An 18,724-nucleotide genomic window follows, 5' to 3' on the forward strand; every position below is an offset into this window, starting at 1 on the left:
TGTGTGTCGTGTCCTCTCATGAGGTGTCCTGTGTGTGTCGTGTCCTCTCATGAGGTGTCCTGTGTGTGTCGTGTCCTCTCATGAGGTGTCCTGTGTGTGTGTGTGTGTCGTGTCCTCTCATGAGGTGTCCTGTGTGTGTCGTGTCCTCTCATGAGGTGTCCTGTGTGTGTCGTGTCCTCTTATGAGGTGTCCTGTGTGTGTGTGTGTGTGTGTGTGTGTGTGTCGTGTCCTCTCATGAGGTGTCCTGTGTGTGTGTGACATGTCCTCTGTGTGTGTGTGTCGTGTCCTCTCATGAGGTGTCCTGTGTGTGTGTGTCGTGTCCTCTCATGAGGTGTCCTGTGTGTGTGTGTCGTGTCCTCTCATGAGGTGTCCTGTGTGTGTGTGTCGTGTCCTCTCATGAGGTGTCCTGTGTGTGTGTGTGTGTGTGTGTGTGTGTGTGTGTGTGTCGTGTCCTCTCATGAGGTGTCCTGTGTGTGTGTGACATGTCCTCTGTGTGTGTGTGGCGTGTCCTCTCATGAGGTGTCCTGTGTGTGTGTGTCGTGTCCTCTCATGAGGTGTCCTGTGTGTGTGTGTCGTGTCCTCTCATGAGGTGTCCTGTGTGTGTGTGTGTGTCGTGTCCTCTCATGAGGTGTCCTGTGTGTGTGTGTGTGTGTGTGTCGTGTCCTCTCATGAGGTGTCCTGTGTGTGTGTGTGTGTCGTGTCCTCTCATGAGGTGTCCTGTGTGTGTCGTGTCCTCTCATGAGGTGTCCTGTGTGTGTCGTGTCCTCTCATGAGGTGTCCTGTGTGTGTCGTGTCCTCTCATGAGGTGTCCTGTGTGTGTCGTGTCCTCTCATGAGGTGTCCTGTGTGTGTGTGTGTGTGTCGTGTCCTCTCATGAGGTGTCCTGTGTGTGTGTGTGTGTGTCCTCTCATGAGGTGTCCTGTGTGTGTGTGTCGTGTCCTCTCATGAGGTGTCCTGTGTGTGTGTGTGTGTGTGTGTGTGTGTGTGTCGTGTCCTCTCATGAGGTGTCCTGTGTGTGTGTGTGTGTGTCGTGTCCTCTCATGAGGTGTCCTGTGTGTGTGTGTGTGTGTCGTGTCCTCTCATGAGGTGTCCTGTGTGTGTGTGTGTCGTGTCCTCTCATGAGGTGTCCTGTGTGTGTGTGTGTCGTGTCCTCTCATGAGGTGTCCTGTGTGTGTGTGTGTCGTGTCCTCTCATGAGGTGTCCTGTGTGTGTGTGTGTCGTGTCCTCTCATGAGGTGTCCTGTGTGTGTGTGTCGTGTCCTCTCATGAGGTGTCCTGTGTGTGTGTGTGTCGTGTCCTCTCATGAGGTGTCCTGTGTGTGTCGTGTCCTCTCATGAGGTGTCCTGTGTGTGTCGTGTCCTCTCATGAGGTGTCCTGTGTGTGTCGTGTCCTCTCATGAGGTGTCCTGTGTGTGTCGTGTCCTCTCATGAGGTGTCCTGTGTGTGTCGTGTCCTCTCATGAGGTGTCCTGTGTGTGTCGTGTCCTCTTATGAGGTGTCCTGTGTGTGTGTGTGTGTGTGTGTCGTGTCCTCTCATGAGGTGTCCTGTGTGTGTGTGACATGTCCTCTGTGTGTGTGTGTCGTGTCCTCTCATGAGGTGTCCTGTGTGTGTGTGTCGTGTCCTCTCATGAGGTGTCCTGTGTGTGTGTGTGTGTGTGTGTGTGTGTCGTGTCCTCTCATGAGGTGTCCTGTGTGTGTGTGACATGTCCTCTGTGTGTGTGTGGCGTGTCCTCTCATGAGGTGTCCTGTGTGTGTGTGTCGTGTCCTCTCATGAGGTGTCCTGTGTGTGTGTGTGTGTGTCGTGTCCTCTCATGAGGTGTCCTGTGTGTGTGTGTGTGTGTGTGTCGTGTCCTCTCATGAGGTGTCCTGTGTGTGTGTGTGTGTCGTGTCCTCTCATGAGGTGTCCTGTGTGTGTCGTGTCCTCTCATGAGGTGTCCTGTGTGTGTCGTGTCCTCTCATGAGGTGTCCTGTGTGTGTCGTGTCCTCTCATGAGGTGTCCTGTGTGTGTGTGTGTGTGTGTGTGTGTGTCGTGTCCTCTCATGAGGTGTCCTGTGTGTGTGTGTGTGTGTGTCCTCTCATGAGGTGTCCTGTGTGTGTGTGTGTCGTGTCCTCTCATGAGGTGTCCTGTGTGTGTGTGTGTCGTGTCCTCTCATGAGGTGTCCTGTGTGTGTGTGTGTGTGTGTGTGTGTCGTGTCCTCTCATGAGGTGTCCTGTGTGTGTGTGTGTGCCGTGTCCTCTCATGAGGTGTCCTGTGTGTGTCGTGTCCTCTCATGAGGTGTCCTGTGTGTGTCGTGTCCTCTCATGAGGTGTCCTGTGTGTGTCATGTCCTCTCATGAGGTGTCCTGTGTGTGTGTGTGTGTGTCGTGTCCTCTCATGAGGTGTCCTGTGTGTGTGTGTGTCGTGTCCTCTCATGAGGTGTCCTGTGTGTGTCATGTCCTCTCATGAGGTGTCCTGTGTGTGTGTGTGTGTGTGTGTGTGTGTGTCGTGTCCTCTCATGAGGTGTCCTGTGTGTGTGTGTCGTGTCCTCTCATGAGGTGTCCTGTGTGTGTGTGTCGTGTCCTCTCATGAGGTGTCCTGTGTGTGTCGTGTCCTCTCATGAGGTGTCCTGTGTGTGTGTGTCGTGTCCTCTCATGAGGTGTCCTGTGTGTGTGTGTGTCGTGTCCTCTCATGAGGTGTCCTGTGTGTGTCGTGTCCTCTCATGAGGTGTCCTGTGTGTGTGTGTCGTGTCCTCTCATGAGGTGTCCTGTGTGTGTGTGTCGTGTCCTCTCATGAGGTGTCCTGTGTGTCGTGTCCTCTCATGAGGTGTCCTGTGTGTGTGTGTCGTGTCCTCTCATGAGGTGTCCTGTGTGTGTGTGTCGTGTCCTCTCATGAGGTGTCCTGTGTGTGTGTGTCGTGTCCTCTCATGAGGTGTCCTGTGTGTGTGTGTCGTGTCCTCTCATGAGGTGTCCTGTGTGTGTGTGTGTGTGTGTCGTGTCCTCTCATGAGGTGTCCTGTGTGTGTGTGTGTGTGTGTGTCGTGTCCTCTCATGAGGTGTCCTGTGTGTGTGTGTGTGTGTGTGTGTCGTGTCCTCTCATGAGGTGTCCTGTGTGTGTGTGTGTGTGTGTGTGTCGTGTCGTGTCGTGTCCTCTCATGAGGTGTCCTGTGTGTGTGTGTGTGTCGTGTCCTCTCATGAGGTGTCCTGTGTGTGTGTGTCGTGTCCTCTCATGAGGTGTTCTGTGTGTGTGTGTGTGTGTGTGTGTGTCGTGTCCTCTCATGAGGTGTCCTGTGTGTGTGTGTGTGTGTGTCGTGTCCTCTCATGAGGTGTCCTGTGTGTGTGTGTCGTGTCCTCTCATGAGGTGTCCTGTGTGTGTGTGTGTGTGTGTGTGTGTCGTGTCCTCTCATGAGGTGTCCTGTGTGTGTGTGTGTGTGTGTGTGTGTGTGTGTGTGTCGTGTCCTCTCATGAGGTGTCCTGTGTGTGTGTGTGTGTGTGTGTGTGTGTCGTGTCCTCTCATGAGGTGTCCTGTGTGTGTGTGTGTCGTGTCCTCTCATGAGGTGTCCTGTGTGTGTGTGTCGTGTCCTCTCATGAGGTGTCCTGTGTGTGTGTGTGTGTGTGTGTCGTGTCCTCTCATGAGGTGTCCTGTGTGTGTCGTGTCCTCTCATGAGGTGTCCTGTGTGTGTGTGTGTGTCGTGTCCTCTCATGAGGTGTCCTGTGTGTGTGTGTGTGTGTGTCGTGTCCTCTCATGAGGTGTCCTGTGTGTGTGTGTGTGTGTGTGTGTGTCGTGTCCTCTCATGAGGTGTCCTGTGTGTGTGTGTGTGTGTGTGTGTGTGTGTGTGTGTCGTGTCCTCTCATGAGGTGTCCTGTGTGTGTGTGTGTGTGTGTGTGTGTCGTGTCGTGTCGTGTCCTCTCATGAGGTGTCCTGTGTGTGTGTGTGTGTCGTGTCCTCTCATGAGGTGTCCTGTGTGTGTGTGTCGTGTCCTCTCATGAGGTGTTCTGTGTGTGTGTGTGTGTGTGTGTGTCGTGTCCTCTCATGAGGTGTCCTGTGTGTGTGTGTGTGTGTGTGTGTCGTGTCCTCTCATGAGGTGTCCTGTGTGTGTGTGTCGTGTCCTCTCATGAGGTGTCCTGTGTGTGTGTGTGTGTGTGTGTGTGTCGTGTCCTCTCATGAGGTGTCCTGTGTGTGTGTGTGTGTGTGTGTGTGTGTGTGTGTGTGTCGTGTCCTCTCATGAGGTGTCCTGTGTGTGTGTGTGTGTGTGTGTGTGTCGTGTCCTCTCATGAGGTGTCCTGTGTGTGTGTGTGTGTGTGTGTGTGTGTGTCGTGTCCTCTCATGAGGTGTCCTGTGTTTGTGTGTCGTGTCCTCTCATGAGGTGTCCTGTGTGTGTGTGTGTGTGTGTGTGTCGTGTCCTCTCATGAGGTGTCCTGTGTGTGTCGTGTCCTCTCATGAGGTGTCCTGTGTGTGTGTGTGTGTGTGTGTGTCGTGTCCTCTCATGAGGTGTCCTGTGTGTGTGTGTGTGTGTGTGTGTGTGTGTGTGTGTGTGTCGTGTCCTCTCATGAGGTGTCCTGTGTGTGTGTGTGTGTGTGTGTGTGTGTGTGTGTGTGTGTGTGTGTCGTGTCCTCTCATGAGGTGTCCTGTGTGTGTCGTGTCCTCTCGTGAGGTGTCCTGTGTGTGTGTGTGTGTGTGTGTGTGTGTGTGTCGTGTCCTCTCATGAGGTGTCCTGTGTGTGTGTGTGTGTCGTGTCCTCTCATGAGGTGTCCTGTGTGTGTCGTGTCCTCTCATGAGGTGTCCTGTGTGTGTGTGTGTGTGTGTGTGTCGTGTCCTCTCATGAGGTGTCCTGTGTGTGTGTGTGTGTGTGTGTGTGTGTGTGTGTGTCGTGTCCTCTCATGAGGTGTCCTGTGTGTGTCGTGTCCTCTCGTGAGGTGTCCTGTGTGTGTGTGTGTGTGTGTCGTGTCCTCTCATGAGGTGTCCTGTGTGTGTGTGTGTGTGTGTGTGTGTGTCGTGTCCTCTCATGAGGTGTCCTGTGTGTGTGTGTGTCGTGTCCTCTCATGAGGTGTCCTGTGTGTGTGTGTGTGTGTGTGTGTGTGTGTGTGTGTGTCGTGTCCTCTCATGAGGTGTCCTGTGTGTGTGTGTGTGTGTGTGTGTGTCGTGTCCTCTCATGAGGTGTCCTGTGTGTGTGTGTGTGTGTGTGTGTGTGTGTCGTGTCCTCTCATGAGGTGTCCTGTGTGTGTGTGTGTGTGTGTGTGTGTGTGTGTGTGTCGTGTCCTCTCATGAGGTGTCCTGTGTGTGTGTGTGTGTGTGTGTGTGTGTGTGTGTGTCGTGTCCTCTCATGAGGTGTCCTGTGTGTGTGTGTGTGTGTGTGTGTGTGTCGTGTCCTCTCATGAGGTGTCCTGTGTGTGTGTGTGTGTGTGTGTGTGTGTGTGTGTGTGTGTGTGTGTCGTGTCCTCTCATGAGGTGTCCTGTGTGTGTGTGTGTGTGTGTGTGTGTGTGTGTCGTGTCCTCTCATGAGGTGTCCTGTGTGTGTGTGTGAGAGACGTGTCCTCTCATGAGGTGTCCTGTGTGTGAGAGACGTGTCCTCATGTGGGGTCCTCTGTGTGTGTGTGTGTGTGTGTATGTGTGAGAGACGTGTCCTCATGTGGGGTCCTCTGTGTGTGTGTGTGTGTGTGTGTGTGTGTGAGAGACGTGTCCTCTCATGTGGCACACTGACATCCAGTTATCCATCATGAACAGCTGATCAGAGATGATCCCGTCTCTGTGTGTGTCGGGTCTCTCGGTGGGATAGAAGATCCTGGTTGGGCACATCCCCTCCTGCTGTTTATAACAGCAATCCAGCAGCTAGTTATCCGCTCTGATTGCTATTACTATAGAGCTGAGCCCCCCGGCTCTAAAGAACAATACCGGGTGATGCCTGTAGGTGTCTATCTTTCGGCTACTGGAAGTCCGGCAACGTACCGCCACATCACTGCTCATTGTCCAAATAATATAGACGTTACACTGCTCCCTCCTGCTGTACTTTCAGAACTGCCCCCCCCCCCGCCCCATACCTCGGCAGGGGGGGCAGACTTTTAACCAGTGATGGGCTCAGGCTATAAGGCCAACAACCCCCGCCCCCATCCAGTGAGCTGTGAACTACTACTGTAGCACCATATCTTTCAGGTAAAAGCCCTTTATGCCCCTCACTTGCCCACCCCCCTCCTGCTTAAAGTACCAAAAGTGACACCTCCTCCACCCCACCCCGGCCATGCTTTCGGCAGTATGACAGCACTCTGTTCTACCCCTCCCCCTCCCCCCTCACCTCCCCGTATTTCTCTGTTTCCATAGGCTGAATCTTCTGCTCACCATGAAGAAGACCGGCCTCCTCAGGAAGCACCCGGAGGATTCTTCACTGATTGCGGGGTTCAGGAAATACCTGGAGGTCTCGTACTCCCACTCCTTCATCAGGCATCAGGTATGTGACCCCCAACACTTGGCTGTCACCCCCCCCCCCCCCCTCGGACCCCAACAACCCAATGTCGCCCCCTGAGATACAGTTATACCTACTATCCTGAAAGTGCACTCCCTGTGTCTAGGCACTGGTGAGATCGGTGCACTCCCTGTGTCTAGGCACCGGTGAGATGGGTGCACTTCCTGTGTCTAGGCACTGGTGAGATCGGTGCACTCCCTGTGTCTAGGCACTGGTGAGATGGGTGCACTTCCTGTGTCTAGGCACTGGTGAGATCGGTGCACTCCCTGTGTCTAGGCACCGGTGAGATGGGTGCACTTCCTGTGTCTAGGCACTGGTGAGATCGGTGCACTCCCTGTGTCTAGGCACCGGTGAGATGGGTGCACTTCCTGTGTCTAGGCACTGGTGAGATCGCTGCACTCCCTGTGTCTAGGCACTGGTGAGATGGGTGCACTCCCTGTGTCTAGGCACTGGTGAGATCGCTGCACTCCCTGTGTCTAGGCACTGGTGAGATCGGTGCACTCCCTGTGTCTAGGCACTGGTGAGATGGGTGCACTTCCTGTGTCTAGGCACTGGTGAGATCGGTGCACTCCCTGTGTCTAGGCACTGGTGAGATCGGTGCACTCCCTGTGTCTAGGCACTGGTGAGATCGGTGCACTCGCTGTGTCTAGGCACTGGTGAGATCGGTGCACTCCCTGTGTCTAGGCACCGGTGAGATGGGTGCACTTCCTGTGTCTAGGCACTGGTGAGATCGGTGCACTCCCTGTGTCTAGGCACTGGTGAGATGGGTGCACTTCCTGTGTCTAGGCACTGGTGAGATCGGTGCACTCCCTGCGTCTAGGCACTGGTGAGATCGGTGCACTCCCTGTGTCTAGGCACTGGTGAGATCGGTGCACTCCCTGCGTCTAGGCACTGGTGAGATCGGTGCACTCGCTGCGTCTAGGCACTGGTGAGATCGGTGCACTCGCTGTGTCTAGGCACTGGTGAGATCGGTGCACTCGCTGTGTCTAGGCACCGGTGAGATCGGTGCACTTCCTGTGTCTAGGCACTGGTGAGATCGGTGCACTCGCTGTGTCTAGGCACCGGTGAGATCGGTGCACTTCCTGTGTCTAGGCACTGGTGAGATCGGTGCACTCCCTGTGTCTAGGCACTGGTGAGATCGCTGCACTTCCTGTGTCTAGGCACTGGTGAGATCGCTGCACTCGCTGTGTCTAGGCACTGGTGAGATCGCTGCACTCGCTGTGTCTAGGCACTGGTGAGATCGCTGCACTCCCTGTGTCTAGGCACTGGTGAGATCGCTGCACTCCCTGTGTCTAGGCACTGGTGAGATCGCTGCACTCCCTGTGTCTAGGCACTGGTGAGATCGCTGCACTCCCTGTGTCTAGGCACTGGTGAGATCGCTGCACTCCCTGTGTCTAGGCACTGGTGAGATCGCTGCACTCCCTGTGTCTAGGCACTGGTGAGATCGGTGCACTCGCTGTGTCTAGGCACTGGTGAGATCGGTGCACTCGCTGTGTCTAGGCACTGGTGAGATCGGTGCACTCGCTGTGTCTAGGCACTGGTGAGATCGGTGCACTCGCTGTGTCTAGGCACTGGTGAGATCGGTGCACTCCCTGTGTCTAGGCACTGGTGAGATCGCTGCACTCCCTGTGTCTAGGCACTGGTGAGATCGCTGCACTCCCTGTGTCTAGGCACTGGTGAGATCGCTGCACTCCCTGTGTCTAGGCACTGGTGAGATCGCTGCACTCCCTGTGTCTAGGCACTGGTGAGATCGCTGCACTCCCTGTGTCTAGGCACTGGTGAGATCGCTGCACTCCCTGTGTCTAGGCACTGGTGAGATCGGTGCACTCCCTGTGTCTAGGCACTGGTGAGATCGGTGCACTCCCTGTGTCTAGGCACTGGTGAGATCGGTGCACTCCCTGTGTCTAGGCACTGGTGAGATCGGTGCACTCCCTGTGTCTAGGCACTGGTGAGATCGGTGCACTCCCTGTGTCTAGGCACTGGTGAGATCGGTGCACTCCCTGTGTCTAGGCACTGGTGAGATGGGTGCACTCCCTGTGTCTAGGCACTGGTGAGATCGCTGCACTCCCTGTGTCTAGGCACTGGTGAGATCGCTGCACTCCCTGTGTCTAGGCACTGGTGAGATCGCTGCACTCCCTGTGTCTAGGCACTGGTGAGATCGCTGCACTCCCTGTGTCTAGGCACTGGTGAGATCGCTGCACTCCCTGTGTCTAGGCACTGGTGAGATCGCTGCACTCCCTGTGTCTAGGCACTGGTGAGATCGCTGCACTCCCTGTGTCTAGGCACTGGTGAGATCGGTGCACTCCCTGTGTCTAGGCACTGGTGAGATCGGTGCACTCCCTGTGTCTAGGCACTGGTGAGATCGGTGCACTCCCTGTGTCTAGGCACTGGTGAGATCGGTGCACTCCCTGTGTCTAGGCACTGGTGAGATCGGTGCACTCCCTGTGTTTAGGCACTGGTGAGATCGGTGCACTCCCTGTGTCTAGGCACTGGTGAGATCGCTGCACTCGCTGTGTCTAGGCACTGGTGAGATCGCTGCACTCGCTGTGTCTAGGCACTGGTGAGATCGCTGCACTCGCTGTGTCTAGGCACTGGTGAGATCGCTGCACTCGCTGTGTCTAGGCACTGGTGAGATCGCTGCACTCGCTGTGTCTAGGCACTGGTGAGATCGCTGCACTCCCTGTGTCTAGGCACTGGTGAGATCGCTGCACTCCCTGTGTCTAGGCACTGGTGAGATCGCTGCACTCCCTGTGTCTAGGCACTGGTGAGTAGTGATGGACGAACTTCCGACGGGACGTTTCGCGAACGCGAAACGCGAACGGGCACAAACGTTCGCGAAAACGACCGTTCGCCGCGGGCTCCATTGACTTCAATGGGAGGCGAATTTCGCAAACCTTTAGGTCGAATTTGCGGCCACGGGGTAATTATTAGGGGGTAGCACGTAGTCCCACCACCTGGACAATAGCATAATACATGTATGAGGTGAATTTGGGATCGATAACTACAAGCATTTTTTTTTTATTTGGGAAATTGTTCTGACAATTCAGGACTATGGAGCTAATGAAGGCAATGGAGGAGAGGGAAGGTCAGGGACCAGGGTAGGCAAACAAGAGGGTGCAGGAGATACAGAGCACTGACAGCAGCACCGTAATACAGAGCACTGACATCAGCACCGTGACATACAGCGCTGACAGCAGCTCCGTGACATACAGCGCTGACAGCAGCTCCGTGACATACAGCGCTGACAGCAGCTCCGTGACATACAGCGCTGACAGCAGCACCGTGACATACAGCGCTGACAGCAGCTCCGTGACATACAGCGCTGACAGCAGCTCCGTGACATACAGCGCTGACAGCAGCTCCGTGACATACAGCGCTGACAGCAGCTCCGTGACATACAGCGCTGACAGCAGCTCCGTGACATACAGCGCTGACAGCAGCTCCGTGACATACAGCGCTGACAGCAGCTCCGTGACATACAGCGCTGACAGCAGCTCCGTGACATACAGCGCTGACAGCAGCACCGTAAGCAGCCCCAGGAGGAAGTCAGCACAGCACAGGGATGGTGTGATCCCCTCATAATAAGAACCCCCAGGAGGAAGTCAGCACAGCACAGGGATGGTGGGAGCCCCTCATAATAAGAACACCCAGGAGGAAGTCAGCACAGCACAGGGATGGTGGGAACCCCTCATAATAAGCAGCCCCAGTAGAAATATGACACCGCTCAACCTCTTCAAAGAGGAGGGTAGGGGCATATAGTACGGTGTGCTTTTTTGGGTCAGGGAAGTGAGCCAAATGAATTAAGAAGGTCTGTGTGCTTGATTCCAAAAATTGTTTATAGACATATACATGGTCTACTGATCACATGTGTTGAATTCCTCCGAGATCCATGCCTCATTCATTTTTAGAAATGTGAGGTAGTTAACACTGTCGTGAGCTAGGCGAGTACGCTTATCGGTCACAATCCCCCCTGCTGCGCTGAACGTCCTTTCGGACAGGACACTGGATGAGGGGCAAGCCAACAGTTCGATTGCAAATTGGGCAAGCTCTGGCCAGAGGTCAAGCCTGCCCACCCAGTAGTCTAGGGGTTCATCACTCCTCAGAGCGTCCACATCGGCCGTTAACCCAATGTAGTCGGACACCTGACGGTCTAGGCGTTCCCTGATGCTGGATCCGGATGACACCTGTCGATGGGTCGGCTGAAAGAATGACCTCATATCCGAAGTCACCAACACATCTTCAAACCGGCCTCTTCTTGCAGGCGCTGTTGGATTGGTACCCGCAAATCCTTCTCTGGGAGTGGGAATTGCTCCTCTGCCAGCGCACGCAAAAGCAGAATGCAGCATTTCTCGAAGCAAGGCCTGGAAGTGCTGCATTCTGACAGCCCTCTGCGACGGCGGTAACATTTCCGCCATTTTGTGTTTGTACCGGGGGTCTAAGTACGTTGCCACCCAGTACTGGTCCTTGACCCTCATGCTTTTTATACGGGGGTCCCTATTAAAACACTGGAGCATGAAGGCCCCCATTTGCACTAAAGTGGAAGCGGTGTGGTGGCCTGGCTCCTGCTCATCATCCAGGATAATGTCGTCCTCTTCATTCTCCTCTCCCCATCCTCGCACAACAGGGATCCCAGAAAGGTTTAAAGCATGCTCTTCTTGCTCCTGCTCATCCGCCCCGGCACCATCCTCCTCTGACTCCTCTTCAGACTCCTGTTGTTGACTTGTCTCAGATAGAGTAGCCCCCCCTGGGAATTCATCCAGCATTGCGACTTCCTCATCTTCCCGCTCCTGCTCCTCCACAGCCTGATCAATGACACGACGCAATGCACGCTCCAGAAAGAAGGCATAAGGTACCATGTCACTGATGGCGCCATGGCTGCGACTGACCAGTTTGGTGATCTCCTCAAATGGCCGCAGAAGTCTGCATGTGTCGCGCATGAGCAGCCACTGGCGCGGTGAAAAAAAACCCAGCTCCCCAGAACCGTTTCTTTCGCAGAGTTCATACAGGTAGACGTTAACTGCACGTTTCTGCTGGAGCAGCCTATCAAGCATATAGAAGGTTGAGTTCCATCGCGTCGGGCAATCGCAAATAAGACGTCTGACCGGCAGATGGTGTCGCCGCTGAATGTCAGCAAGGCGAGCCATGGCCGTGTAAGATCTTCTGAAATGGGCCGAGATTTTCCTTGCCTGCCGCAAGATGTCCTGGACCCCAGGGTATTTGACAAGGAATCGCTGCACGACCAAGTTTAACCACTTTAAGACCGGACCATTTTGCTGGTAAATGACCAGAGGTCTTTTTACACTTTGGCACTGCGCTGCTTTAACTGGTAATTGCGCGGTCATGCAATGTTGTACCCAAACAAAATTTGCGTCCTTTTCTTCCCACAAATAGAGCTTTCTTTTGATGGTATTTGATTGCCTCTGCGATTTTTATTTTTTGCGATATAAACGTAAAAAGACCGCAAATTTTGAAAAAAAATGATATTTTCTACTTTTTGTTATTAGAAAAATCCAATAAACTCAATTTTAGTCATACATTTAGGCCAAAATGTATTCAGCCACATGTCTTTGGTAAAAAAAAAGTCAATAATTGTATATTTATTGGTTTGCGCAAAAGTTGTCACATCTACAAACTAAGGTACGTTTTCTGGAATTTACGCAGCTTTTAGTTTACGACTGCCTATCTCATTTCTTGAGGTGCTAAAATGGCAGGGCAGTACAAAACCCCCCCAAATGACCCCATTTTGGAAAGTAGACCCCCTAAGGAAATTGATAAGAGGCATGTTGAGCCCATTGAATATTTTATTTTTTTGCCTCAAGCGATTGAATAATGACAAAAAAAAAATTTTTTTTTTTTTTTTACACAAAGTTGTCACTAAATGATATATTGCTCACACATGCTATGGGCGTATGTGAAATGACACCCCAAAATAAATTCTGCTGCTTCTCCTGAGTACGGGGATACCACATATGTGGGACTTTTTGGGAGCCTAGCCGCGTACGGGGCCCCGAAAACCAAGCACCGCCTTCAGGCTTTCTAAGGGCGTAAATTTTTGAGTTCACTTCTCACTACCTATTACAGTTTTGAAGGCCATAAAATGCCAAGATGGCACAAAACCCCCACAAATGACCCCATTTTAGAAAGTAGACACCCCAAGCTATTTGCTGAGAGGCATGTTGAGTTCATGGAATATTTTATATTTTGCCACAAGTTGCGGGAAAATTACAAACTTTTTTTTTTTTTTTTTTTTTTTCACAAAGTTGTCACTAAATGATATATTGCTCACACATGCCATGGGCATATGTGAAATGACACCCCAAAATAAATTCTGCTGCTTCTCCTGAGTACGGGGATACCACATATGTGGGACTTTTTGGGAGCCTAGCCGCGTACGGGGCCCCGAAAACCAAGCACCGCCTTCAGGCTTTCTAAGGGCGTAAATATTTGACTTCACTCCTCACTACCTATTACAGTTTTGAAGGCCATAAAATGCCAAGATGGCACAAAACCCCCACAAATGACCCCATTTTAGAAAGTAGACACCCCAAGCTATTTGCTGAGAGGCATGTTGAGTCCATGGAATATTTTATATTTTGCCACAAGTTGCGGGAAAATTACAAACTTTTTTTTTTTTTTTTTTTTTTTCACAAAGTTGTCACTAAATGATATATTGCTCACGCATGCCATGGGCATATGTGAAATGACACCCCAAAATAAATTCTGCTGCTTCTCCTGAGTACGGGGATACCACATATGTGGGACTTTTTGGGAGCCTAGCCGCGTACGGGGCCCCGAAAACCAAGCACCGCCTTCAGGCTTTCTAAGGGCGTTACAGTTTTGAAGGCCATAAAATGCCAAGATGGCACAAACCCCCCCCAAATGACCCCATTTTGGAAAGTAGACACCCCTAAATTTAGGGGTACACTAGTGAGACTAGGTAATAAATGGCGGGTGCCCTGAAACTATAAAAAAATAACTAACCAACCAGCGTCACCTGTAACAGTTATATGGTGATCACTGGTGAAAGGGTTAACTAGGGGGCAATCAGGGGGCTTTATGCGGTAGTATATGGGGGTCCCTGGCGCTATAAAAAGCTGCGGCGAACCTAAATACCTACTTGCCTAACTAGCGTCACCTGTGACACTAATACAGCGATCAGAAAAACGATCGCTTATTAGGCTGGGTTCACACTGGAGCGATGCGGGAACGCCACGAATGCGCGGCGGGTTCCCGCATCGCATGCCTCCCGGCGGCAGTTCACACTGCCCTATGCGAACTGCTGGGAGTGTCAGTGAAATGTTACTGACACCCCCAGATCAGTTCGCATATCGCAGTGCGATCTGAAAACTCGGATCGCATGGTGTGAACACCCATGCGATCCGATTCTGCTGCGGGCCAAAAAAAGGGTCCCGTGCGAATTTGCGGCGGGTGCGGCGGGTGTGGCGGGTGCGGCGAATGGCTGAACTCGAATCGCACAGAGATCGGATGTGATTTGCACTGCAGTGCGGTGCGAATCACATCCGTTCTCAAACCGCTGCAATCTGAACCCAGCCTTAGTGACACTGGCGACGGGGGGTGATCACGGGGTTAAACCTTTATTGGGGGGGTTAGGGGGGTACCTTAGAACTAAAGGGGGCTAACCCTAACTGCCCTAACAGTTATTAGTCACAAATGACACCCGCCGGGTGATCAGGGGGTTAAACCTTTATTAGGTAATAAATGGCGGGTGCCCTGAAACTATAAAAAAATAACTAACCAACCAGCGTCACCTGTAACAGTTATATGGTGATCACTGGTGAAAGGGTTAACTAGGGGGCAATCAGGGGGCTTTATGCGGTAGTATATGGGGGTCCCTGGCGCTATAAAAAGCTGCGGCGAACCTAAATACCTACCTGCCTAACTAGCGTCACCTGTGACACTAATACAGCGATCAGAAAAATGATCGCTTATTAGGCTGGGTTCACACTGGAGCGATGCGGAAACGCCGCGAATCCGCGGCGGGTTCCCGCATCGCATGCCTCCCGGCGGCAGTTCACACTGCCCTATGCGAACTGCTGGGAGTGTCAGTGAAATGTTACTGACACCCCCAGATCAGTTCGCATATCGCAGTGCGATCTGCAAACTCGGATCGCATGGTGTGAACACCCATGCGATCCGATTCTGCTGCGGGCCAAAAAAAGGGTCCCGTGCGAATTTGCGGCGGGTGCGGCGGGTGTGGCGGGTGCGGCGGATGCGGCGAATGGCTGAACTCGAATCGCACAGAGATCGGATGTGATTTGCACTGCAGTGCGGTGCGAATCACATTCGTTCTCATAAACCGCTGCAATGTGAACCCAGCCTTAGTGACACTGGCGACGGGGGGTGATCACGGGGTTAAACCTTTATTGGGGGGGTTAGGGGGGTACATTAGAACTAAAGGGGGCTAACTCTAACTGCCCTAACAGTTATTACAGTCACAAATGACACCAATGCAAAAAAAAAAAAAAAAAAAAAAAAAATGACATTGGTGTCACTGTGACTGGGGGGCAGGGGTAATTGGGGGGGTGATCGGGGGGTAAAGGGGGGGTGTGAGTGTGCCTGGCATGTTCTACTGTGTGTGTAGAGTGTTGGTGCAACTCACCGATCCGCTCTCCTCCGTGTCGGAACGGAAAATACCGACACGGAGGAGAGAATACATCACTTCCTCTCCTGTGTTTACATTACAGGAGAGGAAGTGATGTCACGGGGGATTTCCATTCGTCGAGAGCGATCGCGAGGGGGTGGCCATGAATGAATGGCCGTCCCCTCATCCCTGATCTCTCCCGAACGAATGCCGACCGCCGCAGGCACCGGGGGGGGGCCCGATCGGGCCCCCCACCCGCGGGCAGGCATGGACTTATATATACGCCAATATGCCTGCCCGTGCCATTCTGCCGACGTATATCGTCGTGCGGCGGTCGGCAAGTGGTTAAGACGTGTGCCATGCACGGCACGTGCGTGATTTTGCCCTGTTTCAATGCGCTAAGCAGATTGGCACCGTTGTCACACACCACTTTACCAACTGTCAAATTGAGCGGTGTTAGCCACTCATCTGCCTGTGAACGCAAAGCTGAAAGGAGTGCCGGGCCAGTGTGGCTCTTTGCTTCCAGGCACAACAGACGCAGCACGGCATGGCAACGTCTCACCTGGCATGTGGAATAGGTTCTGGGGAGCTTGGGCGGTGCAGTGGAAGAGACGCTAGCAGCGGAAAAGGAGGAGGCAGCTGAGGAGGAGAGGGAGGAGGATGGAGTAGGAGGAGGAGAAGAAGAGTCAGGCCTGCATGCAATCCGTGGCGGTAAAACCAAATCTACACGGGTGCCACGGGTTACATGCTTGACGGCCGTCAGAAGGTTCACCCAGTGGGCAGTAAAACTGATATACCTTCCCTGCCCGTGTTTGCTAGACCACGTGTCTGTGGTCAGATGTATCTTGGCACCGACACTGTGTGCCAGAGATACATTCACTTGCCGCTGAACATGGCCATATAGCTCTGGGATGCCCTTCTCTGAGAAATACTTCCTTCCTGGGACCTTCCATTGTGGTGTTCCAATGGCCACAAATTTGCGAAAGGCCTCCGAGTCCACCAGTTTATATGGCAGTAGTTGGCGGGCTATGAGTTCTGACAAGCCAGCCGCCAACCGTTGGGCAAGAGGGTTATCCGGCGTCATCATTTTTTTACGCTCAAACATTAGGCCCACGGAAGCCTGCCTTTTTGCAGAAAAATGTGAGCTTGGCGTGATGGAAGGTGGAGTGGAGGACAATTGTGAGGAGAGAGGAGAAGGAGAAGTAGAAGACGAGGCTGGACGGTGAGAGCCTGCAGTGTGGCTTTGTGTGTTCCGTTGCTCCCACTGGGCTCGGTGATGGCTGCTCATGTGCCTTCTTAAGGCGGTCGTCCCTAGGTGAGTATTGGGCTTACCGCGACTAATGCGTTGACTGCAAAGATTGCAGATGGCAACGCTATTGTCAGCAGCGGACACGTTAAAAAAAGCCCACACTGCGGAGCCATGTGCCGGTGTCCTGGGAGCGCCAGATGTGACCGTACATGGTCGATGACTCGCTCCTGATACATTTGCAGTCTGCTTTGTCCCTGCTGTGCAATGTAAGTCATTGCTGCTTCTCCTCCCTATCTGCTGGTCCATATCTCCCTCTGAACTCCCCTCCTCTTCCTCTCTTGTGGGCACCCACGTGACATCACTAGACACGTCATCATCAACGTCACCTTCCCCACCGCTATAAGTAGAGTAGGCAGCAACACCGGGGACCAACCTCCTCCTTGGGCTGATCTGGGTACTGGCGTCAGACTGCTGAGTAGCGCTTGTTGCTACCTCCTCTTCCTGATCCAATACCAAGAGTGGCTGCGCATCAGAAATGTCCTCTTGATATGGATCGGAAAATAATTCCAGTGACTCAAGCGGAAGGTATGTGGTGGTGGTGGTGGTGGTCGTGTTGTTGGTGGTAGTGTCTTTGGGGGTGCACATAGCAGAGAGTGAAGAAGAGGGTGCAGATCGAGAGGATGAGGAGGGTGCAGAAGAGTAAGGCTGAGCGAGCCACTCAACCAAGTCTGGTGCATCCTTTAAAGTAATTGAACGCACCTTCTGCAACTTCCCACTTTGGCTCAAGCCTGTTGCTCCTGCCCTACCCCTACCACCCCTGCGGAAGGGCCTGCCTCTTCCTCTGCATGTCATTTTTTAAATGACCCTGTGACAAAACTCTTAGTCCCTATACCGCTGAAGGACTGCTGCAGTATAGGTGAGCGGTCAGCAGTGGTGCACGTCAACCCTATCTATTGTGGACCTATAGCGGTCCTTACAGAACAGCAGACTGTACCGCACTCAAGCCTATGTACCGTAGCACCCTATACCAAGTTACCAGTCCTTATAAGAACTTTTGTGGACCAAGCAGGTTGTGTATTAGTGTTTAGCAGACTGTACGTCAGTCCCTATACCGCTGAAGGACTGCTGCAGTATAGGTGAGCGGTCAGCAGTGGTGCACGTCAACCCTATCTATTGTGGACCTATAGCGGTCCTTACAGAACAGCAGACTGTACCGCACTCAAGCCTATGTACCGTAGCACCCTATACCAAGTTACCAGTCCTTATAAGAACTTTTGTGGACCAAGCAGGTTGTGTATTAGTGTTTAGCAGACTGTACGTCAGTCCCTATACCGCTGAAGGACTGCTGCAGTATAGGGCAGCGGTCAGCAGTGGTGCACGTCAACCCTATCTATTGTGGACCTATAGCGGTCCTTACAGAACAGCAGACTGTACCGCACTCAAGCCTATGTACCGTAGCACCCTATACCAAGTTACCAGTCCTTATAAGAACTTTTGTGGACCAAGCAGGTTGTGTATTAGTGTTTAGCAGACTGTACGTCAGTCCCTATACCGCTGAAGGACTGCTGCAGTATAGGGCAGCGGTCAGCAGTGGTGCACGTCAACCCTATCTATTGTGGACCGATAGCGGTCCTTACAGAACAGCAGACTGTAACGCACTCAGGCCTATGTACCGTAGCACCCTATACCAAGTTACCAGTCCTTATAAGAACTTTTGTGGAACAAGCAGGTTGTGTGTTAGTGATTAGCAGACTGTACGTCAGTCCCTATACCAATGAAGGACTGCTGCAGTATAGGGCAGCGGTCAGCAGTAGTGCACGGCAACCCTATGTATTGTGGACCGATAGCGGTCCTTACAGAACAGCAGACTGTAACGCACTCAGGCCTATGTACCGTAGCACCCTATACCAAGTTACCAGTCCTTATAAGAACTTTTGTGGACCAAGCAGGTTGTGTGTTAGTGATTAGCAGACTGTACGTCAGTCCCTATACCAATGAAGGACTGCTGCAGTATAGGGCAGCGGTCAGCAGTAGTGCACGGCAACCCTATGTATTGTGGACCGATAGCGGTCCTTACAGAACAGCAGACTGTAACGCACTCAGGCCTATGTACCGTAGCACCCTATACCAAGTTACCAGTCCTTATAAGAACTTTTGTGGACCAAGCAGGTTGTGTGTTAGTGATTAGCAGACTGTACGTCAGTCCCTATACCAATGAAGGACTGCTGCAGTATAGGGCAGCGGTCAGCAGTAGTGCACGGCAACCCTATGTATTGTGGACCGATAGCGGTCCTTACAGAACAGCAGACTGTACTGCACTCAGGCCTATGTACCGTAGCACCCTATACCAAGTTACCAGTCCTTATAAAAACTTTTGTGGACCAAGCAGGTTGTGTGTTAGTGTTTAGCAGACTGTGCGTCAGTCCCTATACCGCTGAAGGACTG

At 52.7% G+C, this 18,724-nt stretch overlaps 1 protein-coding gene across 1 annotated transcript in view; it reads left to right on the forward strand.

Annotated features, from left to right (window-relative positions):
* Nucleotides 1-18,724, forward strand: part of LOC143973794 (uncharacterized) — a 64,250-nt gene that overhangs the window by 1,888 nt on the left and 43,638 nt on the right. The window contains exon 2 of the mRNA XM_077474650.1: nucleotides 6,287-6,413. Within this exon, the coding sequence (XP_077330776.1) occupies nucleotides 6,306-6,413 (108 nt within the window). The 5' untranslated portion in view covers nucleotides 6,287-6,305. The remainder of the gene's footprint in view (nucleotides 1-6,286; nucleotides 6,414-18,724) is intronic.

The sequence above is a fragment of the Lithobates pipiens genome, unplaced genomic scaffold (genome assembly GCF_037356315.1).
Source record: "Lithobates pipiens isolate NorthernLeopardFrog02 unplaced genomic scaffold, aLitPip1_a1.2 Scaffold_117, whole genome shotgun sequence".
Classification (NCBI taxonomy): domain Eukaryota; kingdom Metazoa; phylum Chordata; class Amphibia; order Anura; family Ranidae; genus Lithobates; species Lithobates pipiens.